Here is a 10193-nt window from a genome sequence, read left to right as displayed (position 1 = left end):
TCCATTCATCTTGTTATCCATCTCTCTAGCTGTCTCTATCTCTCTCATTGTCTTTTAACTTTTCTAAGCTTCAGTGGCTTCTCTAGCGAGAATTCATTTGATATCTTTGATGCTTTCCTGCTGATATACTGGAGGGGGTGGACATTTTGTTCTCCAGTCCATTTAAAATTGCCGATTAGGCCTGCTGTTCTTGTCATTTTCCCGGTAACGACTGTTTTGATCAGATTTAGTCTCATGTCTCTGCCTTGAACTTTCTGTTCAGTAGCCCGTGCAAGGAATATTGCACTTCTGCTGGTATAACTGTGTGCTACCAGCCACAAAAAGGCACTGATCCATGATCAAGCGATTCATATTTTAATCTGTCTCGTAATAACCATTGCTTTTTTTAAAAAAACATATTCTTTTGCCTTTTCAAGTTTTAGGCATTCACCACACAACCACTTGTTTTGTCACTTTCACTTTTATTGTAAAGGTGATTTATTCCAAAATAGTGTAATGTGTTAGAGAGACAGCTACAAAACAACTACACAAGACTTTGGTAAGAATTGTTTTTTGACATTCTTATCAAAATTCCACAGCAAAAGTAACAAAACTTCTAAGAATGTGCAAAAACAAAACATAGAAATTAACAAAATAAGCTAATTATTGTTGTTAACATTTTAAAGTGTAGACAGTGAATAAAAACCCCACAGAACGATTAACTCTAAAAACAGCATTTTGAGGCTTAGGCAATGCTGGAATGATAGCCTGTGCTTTTGTTTTTAGTTCAGTTACATAATTAGCTATTTGAAAGGAAGATTCCACAGGATACACAGTAACTGTTTTTTTTTTTTATAGGTGTAATTGACTGGTAATTAATGACCAGTATACCACAACAAGTTTACAGCCATTGCAGGAAATCTAAATGAAACAAAACCTTACGCACATGGTGGAAAATCAATCTTTTTTAACCAGACTGGTTGTTTCTAATCAATTAATATTGACTTCAAGTGACCCTTCATGATAACATGTGGCTGGAAGATTTACTTGGCCACTTGTCCTCAGATCGATGATTAAATTTAAAAAGAGCAGGATTAGCATTGTTTTTTCTTAATAAAAAATAGCATCTCAATCTAAGCAGCATGCCCTTGATAAATACACAGACCCACAGGCATTCTTCTGAATAAGGTAAAATGTTTAAACTAAAAACAAAACAAAAAGATGAAAAATCATTAAAGTGATGATTGGATGGGCCCCAATGCACTGTATTTATGATGTTATTTACATTGTACATTATTCAGGTCAACAAGAAAAACACTGTGATACTTTGGCATACTTATAGAGTATACTGTTATTACAGATCATGAAACCACGTTGATAAAAAGAGATCACATCCAATAGCAAAGTTTATAAAAATGTTTGATTACTGTTCTGATTATACTTTGTAATGCACTGCATACCATACATCATCACAAACAAAGGCAGCTGTTTGAAATCAAAGAACACTGCAATGACTTCTGTCCGTACATTTGAAACATTACGTCCTTTTACCAGCTTGAAGTCTAGAAAAATTATTGGTTTCTCCATAAAGCAGAGCCCAGGTTTGTTTGCCTCTTTATCTAAACCTGGATTAAAACAAGACTGATTTTCTCTTAGACAGCTCTGTAAATCTTGAAGGCTTCTGTAACTCTAACAGGGATGCACATTGCAAGCTCGGATTTCCTTCTTGTCTTTGCAACTGGTAAACTGGAGATTTTTGAATTTTTTCTTCACATTCATAAAACGCTCCTGAATTCCACCTCCGCAAAGTTTGGTACACTGTGTCCAGGCAGACCATGGCTTCATTTTACATCCTGCAGTAAAGCAAATAATACGCACATAAAGTAATTTAGGTTAGTGTGCTATAAGCAAAATCTTTCAAGTAAAGTCATGAAATATACATTAGGATTATCATCTGTTACTTCAGTTTGTGTTCCTGTGCTTAAAGGTAAAAGTGAGAAATGATAACACTTGAATCTTCTCAAAATCAGGCAGGAGAAATCATTAATTGCAAAGTTACAGAACATTATTTTACACATTATGATCTTTGCTGTTTAGAAAAATGTAAAAAGCAAAACGTGTTAGGATTATTTGATTGTCAAATTGAACTTCCTATAACAAAAAAAGGAAGCAGCAAAGCAGAAAATAATATTTTATAATATCAGAACACCAAAAATGTCTGAATTAGCATAATTCAAGGTATGCATAAGAAGTGTAATGATTTACTTTTTTGAGGTAGAAGTAAATAAAGAAGAATAGTTGTGTCAAATAATTGAAATATTAAAAACTATCCTGCAGTTTAAATGTTTAAAGTCTAAATATTCTTAATTGTACTAGACACTTGTCTAATTTGTCTAACAGAGGTCCTTAGATCACTAGTAAAGGATCAAAAATTAAAAAAGAAAAAAATCTTATTTGTAATCACTGATCTTGAAATAGGGCAGCACGGTGGCGAAGTGGTAGTGCTGCTGCCTCGCAGTGTGGAGACCTGGGTTCGCTTCCCGGGTCCTCCCTGCGTGGAGTTTGCATGTTCTCCCCGTGTCTGCGTGGGTTTCCTCCCACTGTCCAAAGACATGCAGGTTAGGTGCATTGGTGATTCTAAATTGTGCTTTGTGTGTATGCGCACCTTGTGGTGGGCTGGTGCCCTGCCCGGGGTTTATTTCAACCTTGCGCCCTGTATTGGTTGGGATTGGCTCCAGCAGACCCCTGTGATGTAGCGGGTTGGTAATGGATGGATTTTGAAAGATCTAACCACACACTTATTTTTGAAATTTGTCATTTTTAACCTTCTGGGCCCACCAGTAAAGAATCAAATTCAAAAATATTATAATACTCATGATCAGAAGCTCCCATTTCCCTATGGAATTAACAGTCAGTCAGTCAGTCATTTTCCAACCTGCTATATCCTAACACAGGGTCACGAGGTTCTGCTGGAGCCAATCCCAGCCAACACAGGGCACAAAGCAATGGGATTAACATCTTATATTCAATAGCTTTTGTAGAAGCATGAAAGACAAATACCTAATCACCTGCTGTCAAACTTGGGCTGCCAGTCGAAACACATATTAGTCATGACTTTATTCTGCTTGTTTTGCTGTTAGTGTTTAATTCACAGGGTCTTATTATTTGTGCAGGGTACAAATGCAGTGGATTTTACACAAAAAACGTTTGCATCTTAAGCAAATGAACTTCAATTTCATTCAAAATAAAATATAATATTAAGTGGCTACTTTTTATATTACACCTGCTCATGTTAGTAGTTGATTTTTCAGCCAGTTAATGGTCACAAGCACAGATAATCATATTTAAAGCTGGTACACAAGCATCAATAGATCACATATTGGCAAAATAAAATATTTAGTGGTTATGTACATAACGTTGCAGTGCTCATCAGCCTAGGGTTTTGAAGAGATGTGGACATGAGTAAAGCAGAGTGTGGATAAGGTGAAGACCACAATCCTGGGAATGATTCAGTGGTAACCCTGAGTGCCAGGATGTGTAACGTGAGATTTATATTAGTAAAGCCCCCAGTGTAAATATCAGAAAATAACATTTCAAAATAATGATAATATCCTCACACAATATCTGAAAATACCTGAATACTTCATTATAGAAAGGTCCCTTAGGATGACATTTAACCAATTTCAAAAGTAGGATGGTGGAAGAAGCTTTTTGCATTAAATGTGACAATAGCATGCACTCAACTATACTTGAGCATTTGTGCTTCCATTATCTTCCCCTTTCCTTCTCTTCCTGTCACACCTTGGCAGGTAATTATTCACAGTGATGTTTTTTGGACAACATTGCTCTTTTGAGTTATCAAAACCCAAAACTGTCAGAATTGTGATATTTGCTGCATGTTGTTATTAGAATTTAAGTTAACAAGATACTATGGGGCACATGAGTGCAACAGTCAACACTGCCTCCTTAAAGTTCAAGAATCCTGTGTTTGGATGCTGTCTGTATGGAATTTTCACCCCATTTTCTCCAGGTTTCTTCCTAAAATTCCAAAAGTTGTTAGGTTGATTAGAGGCTCTAAATGACTGTGTGGCCTAAAATGGAATGCTGTCCTGTCCAGAGTTAATTCTTGTCTTGTGCGCTATGTTACCAGAATATAATCCAAACCCCACAGTCCTGAACAGGAATACGCACAATTGCTGATGGATGTTGTAAATGAGTGCAATAATATTCTCATGTCTCTTCTCCACACCTCCAAGCAAGCTTCATCCACCTCCACCCAACTGTGATTCGCTTGCTGTGTCTTCAGCCATCCTTTATATAGTTTTTGAACCAGAAGTGTTCCTACTCTTTCTCCCATGTGATTTCCTAGCACTTCCGGGTCAGATGGAGAATTCAGGTTTTAATCAGCCTTGAAGTACTTTGGGGCTTCTGTTGTTGTAATCCATTAGTACGTCCGGGCTACAAGGGAAGCATGACTTCCCAGGTCCTTTCACAGCTCCCCCTGCCAGCAGCCACAGCACCCAACAGGGCTGAGAAACCGAACTCCAAATCCTAGGATGCCTTGCATGAATCTGGGGCACCACTGCATTCCAGGGGAGCTGCCATCTAGTGTTTTGGGGGAGGCAGTGTCCACAAATAGCTGCCGTCCCCCATCCTTCCATGTTCGGGGCGTCCTGGCCGGGCTGAGCTGTCGGCCATCTCTCACAATATATAGACAGTCACATAGGCACATACATTTTATATCTTTGGTCATTAAGAAATTCTCTCCATAATTTTACAATCCACTTGTCATTGAGTACTTTGTATGGTCAGACTGGACTGCTAATCCTTTTTAAGTGTGCATAGACAGCATATCAGGGAATGCTGGCCTGCCTTCATTTCTTCACATTAATTTAACTGAGATTTTTAAATGTCCTGCTAGAATTAAGCAATATATTATCACTTTTGAAATAACAGGTGCAACTGCATTAAATTTGGCTCTGTCCTCTATAAGGTAATTGGCATAAAAATCTGACACTTGGGAATTTGATCCATTTTGCACATTTTTCATAGACACTTTGGACAAAAGTTTTTCCTCACCTAAATTACTTTTTGTTGTTTAACTAAATGTTTTGAAATTATTCACCAAACATCTGTGTGTTAATGCTTAATGGTTTAATTATTCTAATTTTTGATCAGCAAGTGGAGGATTTGCAAAAATAATAATTTGAATATTGCATCAAAACTAAAACAGGTTCGTATGACACAATGAGAACCATTATGTGGGAGACAAGCAATGGGAATCTACTCTGTGGATGGATATAAAGTAGACAGGGTGTCGGAGAGGTTGGGTACAAACCTTCCAATTTGTAGAAGAATATTAGAATTATTTTTCACAAATGAACAATACTCTAAATCTGACATTTCGACATGCATTTATTACAAACAGCAACAATGCTGCCGTTTTAAATCATATGCCTTTTTGTTGGGCCAGCAACCAAACAATGTCTATCCAATAGTGGTCATATGGTTAGAAACAAACTATTGATAAGAAGTGCCAGTGAAGGCTGACATGAGTTATGTAGATGAAAAGGTGAGCTACAGCCAGTCATCTAACAGTATATAAAATGAAGGCAGAAGGCTTAGAAGCTACCATGTTGCCTGAGATTTATTTCAGGAGCCACCTAATAACACTACTATCTGGTGACATTCTATCTCTCAAAGCCAACCCTTGACCCTAGAAGTGATTGTCAGATATTCCAAAAATGAATTCCATGTGAAGGAGAGCTCCTTTATAGAGGTTATCTGAATCTGAAGACCACAGGAGACCACAGCCTATGCCATTAGCACTGAGCACAAGGCAGGGACGATTCAGCAGAACGATTCACAGAGGACCTACAATAATGAAACAGCAAGATTTCAGTTTGACCTGATAAAGTGATCATGCTGTAAAACTAAAACTAACAGACACCTCAATAGTTTCTTTCCCAGAGCCATAGCCCTCTTAAACCAGTAACCTAGCCTGACTTCTTTGTATATTCATGCAGTCTGTCAGATACTGTACTACAGTATATGAATATGTGTGTACAGCATGTGCACATGTATGTGTGTGCATGTGCATACACACCACACACTCACACTTTCACTTGCACATCATCATTTGCACATCTTCTTTATAATCGTAGTATTCTGCAAATTTGCATTACATTTTTCTTTTTAACTTATGCAATTTGTGCTCTTTGTATGTGATGTTCTGTTCTTTTATAAACAGCTCCAAATCTACCAAGTCAAATTCCTATGCATTAAGTACTGGTGAATACAAGTGCTTCTGATTGTAATGTTGTTACCAGTCACTAAAATAAGCCTTTATACACTATGAATAAGTAGATAGACAGATAGATAGATAGATAGATGATGACTAAAAAGTAACAAAATTAAAAAGAAAGAAAACTTGGCAGTCACAGTCACATGATGCATTATGCAGGTGTGTTACTGTTGGTATGAAGACCTCCCTTTCTTGACACACTTCCCTTTCTTGTTGGTATGAAGACCTTTCTTGACACGCTTCTGCTGAATAATTTGTTGACTGAAAGACCTGTGTGTTAGTGTGACAGAGAGATGTGCAGCATTGTTCATAATGGCACACATATTTTTTTTAATTCTCTCCTTTGCTACTACCTCCAGGGTGATCCAGATTGTTTCCCATTGTCCACTGTGTCAAGATTGTGTACCATTTTAGATAGATAGATAGATAGATAGATACTTTATTAATCCCAAGGGAAAATTCACATAATCCAGCAGCAGTATACTGATACAAAGAAACAATATTAAATTAAATAGTAATAAAAATGAAAAAAATTTAAATAAAATTAATGTTCGCATTTACTCCCCCGGGTGGAATTGAAGAGTCGCATAGTGTGGGGGAGGAACGATCTCCTCAGTCTGTCAGTGGAGCAGGACAGTGACAAAAGTCTGTCACTGAAGCTACTCCTCTGTCTGGAGATGACACTGTTAAGTGGATGCAGTGGATTATTCATGATTGACAGGAGTTTGCTTAGTGCCCGTCGCTCTGCCACAGATGTTAAACTGTCCAACTTTAATCCTACAATGGAGCCTGCCTTCTTAACAAGTTTGTCCAGGCGTGAGGCGTCTTTCATCTTTATGATTTTTTTAATTCTTTTATAATTTTAATTAGTTTGTTGATTCAGTGGGCTTCTCTTGAAGTGATATTACCAGCCCAGCACACCACAGCAAAGAAAAGCTCACTGACCATTACAGAGATGTAGACATTGTGAAGAGTGTCACTTCGCACATTAAAGGAATGCAGTCTCCTAAAGAAGAAGAGCCTTCTCTGCCTCTTTTTTATATAGTTCCTCTGAGCTCCGAGACAAATCCATCTGGCTATTTAGATGGACCCCCAACCACTTATCAATCAAACGTCCAACTTCTTTTGACCCCTTAGAAATGGGGAGCTAGGCTGGAAAATTCCTAAATGCCATTCCTAAATGGCTCATGCAATATTTTTGATAAAGCCCATAAATTACATCTGGAATACTACACTTCAGTCACATAATGACTGCTTTCTTTCATATCCATTGAGGTGGTGTATAGAGCCAAAATTAAGAAAGTTGTGTCACAGTCCAAATACTTATGGACCCTGACTTTATATTTTTAATCAGAGGTGTAAAGAGATGGAGAAAGGTCTGTTCCTTGTGGTGCTCCAGTGTTGCTCACATCCCTGTCAGAGGCACAGTCCTTTAGTCTCACAAACTGCTGTCTGCCCAACAGTCCATTATCCAGGACACCATAGGCTCATCCACCTGCCTATCCATACCCCTTAACAGGGATGGCTGGTTGGTACTCAAGGCAATGGAGACATCAAAAAAACATAATTCACACAGTGCTGCCAGCTTTGTCCTGGAAAGAATAAGCCTTGTGGAGCAGGTAGTAACAACTGTCTTAGCATTACATTGTGGTTCTCGTTCAGTGCTGGGGAACCTCTGCGGCTGCCTTTTTTTGTCTTAACCAGTTTCATAATCAATAAGCCCATCTAAGAGATCTCATTATTTAAATAGCTGGTCTTTTATTTTTCTTCTATTATATTAATAAATTTAGAAATACCTGTATTTATCCCTAGAGCCTAGCTCTCTTTTGTTAGTTTGCTGTTATCTCCCCTTTTCTGCTCCCATAATTGTCACAGGAATGCCGAATGCTTCTACTTCAGCATCAGACTCACTAAGATGCTCAATAGTAGTATATAATGGCCTATATATATCAAAATCTGGAAAAATAAACTCAAAATATGATGAAAATCTTAAAACTTTTTTTATTTCTGTATTGCACCAAAACAGTCAAATGGGGAAATACTATCTTCCTTAATTAAGGCAGGAGTCAATTAAAAGAAAATGTTGGTTGGGAAAAAAAAATGTAGCCACAGGGGACCCCCAGGACTGAATATGGGAACCAGTCCAAAAAGAAATTATGTTTGTTCAGCTAGAATTAAACACAGGCATGTATGTTTGAAGATGTTGCGAGAAACAATTGATTTGTATTTTTATCTCAGAGTAAAGCAATCTGTTTCTATTTATGATAAAAAGGCAGAAACTGAATAGAGCAGATTAAAAAAAAGAGTAGATATTTACATATTAATAAAATGGAAATAAATATGAAAATATTATACACTCTAGGGTGTCCATGCAGCATTGTCTATTTAAATCTGTTTTATGCTAACAATACCATAGTTTAGAATAAAATAAATAATATCTGGGGTAGTGGCCTCTATAGCTCTTTTTATACTGGTGAATACTAATTGCTAAATAAGAAGGTACTGCCTGAACTATTATTATTCCTGTAATTTGTTCCTGTTAATATGTTTTGCAGTACACTCTATATGAGTTTAACTTTTTTCCATGTTGTGCATGGGGTTTTCAATGAAAATTCATCTTTTACCACAAATTAGTTAATTTAAAATGTATTAATTACACCTTGGTATGTGAATGTTGCATTTAACACTCTGTTTCTTAGTCTTTTTAATAAATGGCTGCAGTTGTGCATCTTTTGATAGTTTGGCAGTCTTTAATGTGGACCTGACATCTATTCTGATGTATATTTATTACATTTTCTTCATTTTAGAGTTTACCTATTTATAAAGAGTGTGAAGAAGTTAAGAACTTGCTCCGGTATATAAGATGTTATGTAAAATACAGACTGATTTGTGTCCTATGATAGAACATTAGAACAATCTAGATAGGGAAAGGCCATTCAGTCCAGCAAAGCTTACCAGCCCTATCCACTTACTTCTTCTAAAATAACATCAATTCTTGTTTTGAAAGTCCCTAAATTCCTCCTGGCTACCATACTATTTGGTAGTTTATTCCATGTGTCTATGGTTCTCTGTGTGAAGATGACAGATTATGGAGTTGTCCTGTATACAATAGCCCGATTTACTTTAAGCCTGCAATGCATGTAGCAGTTTTCAGATATAAAACAGAAGCATATCTATTTGTCTAACAATGAAACACAGTCTTGACTTTTATCAAACCAATTATTTATAAGGGTGGTGAGGTTGGTCAGAAATGCTACCTGCCAACTCCAGAGTCTTACTAGGCGCCTTTTCATTTCAGCACATTCTATACATATATACCCATTGATATAGGACAGGGTGTCCAACTATGGTCCTGGAGGGCCACAGTGGCTGCAGGTTTTCATTCTAACCCTTTTCCTAATCAATTTTCACTGCTAATTAACTCCTTTTCCCATCATTTTAATAGCCCTGTTTTTAAGGATTCAGTCCTCTAACTTAATTCATTTCTTCATTAACCTTGTAGACGATTGTCGCAAATTCGCATCAAACCGCTTGCAGGCTGATTGCAGCCATGGTGGCACATGTATCCCGCTAAGGCCGGTTGCTGCGTATTCGATACGTTCCAAGGACTGTATTGAAAGCGCTTCTCATCCCATCTAGTGGTCGTAGTGGAAACTACAACTGCCTAATGGAAGCGAAGTGTTGTTGTTTCCGTGCGCGTGGATTTTGGCTGCTTACTTCGAGAAATTCTCCACATTTGAGGTAAATTGCGCTAAGATAAAAATACTTATAAGCTTATTGTTTTCTTCTATTGCTGATATTTCAGAATAAACTACATGTGACGAAAATTCCAGAAGTTATATGCCGTTTTCGCTATGTCGCTTTTTCGCTACATTTGGCAATAATGGCTGCATATGAATAATAATGTATT

At 37.2% G+C, this 10193-nt stretch overlaps 1 protein-coding gene across 1 annotated transcript in view; it reads right to left on the bottom strand.

Moving 5' to 3' along the window:
* Positions 1-444: 444 nt before the first annotated feature.
* LOC120526619 (spondin-1) overlaps positions 445-10193 on the bottom strand; it is a 558899-nt gene continuing 549150 nt past the window's right edge. Inside the window, exon 16 of the mRNA XM_039749784.1 lies at positions 445-1832. Within this exon, the coding sequence (XP_039605718.1) occupies positions 1669-1832 (164 nt within the window). The 3' untranslated portion in view covers positions 445-1668. The remainder of the gene's footprint in view (positions 1833-10193) is intronic.

Source organism: Polypterus senegalus, chromosome 1, assembly GCF_016835505.1.
Source record: "Polypterus senegalus isolate Bchr_013 chromosome 1, ASM1683550v1, whole genome shotgun sequence".
Classification (NCBI taxonomy): Eukaryota; Metazoa; Chordata; class Cladistia; order Polypteriformes; family Polypteridae; genus Polypterus; species Polypterus senegalus.
Note: the sequence above shows the minus strand (reverse complement) of the source record. Positions and strands in the feature narration are given on the sequence as shown.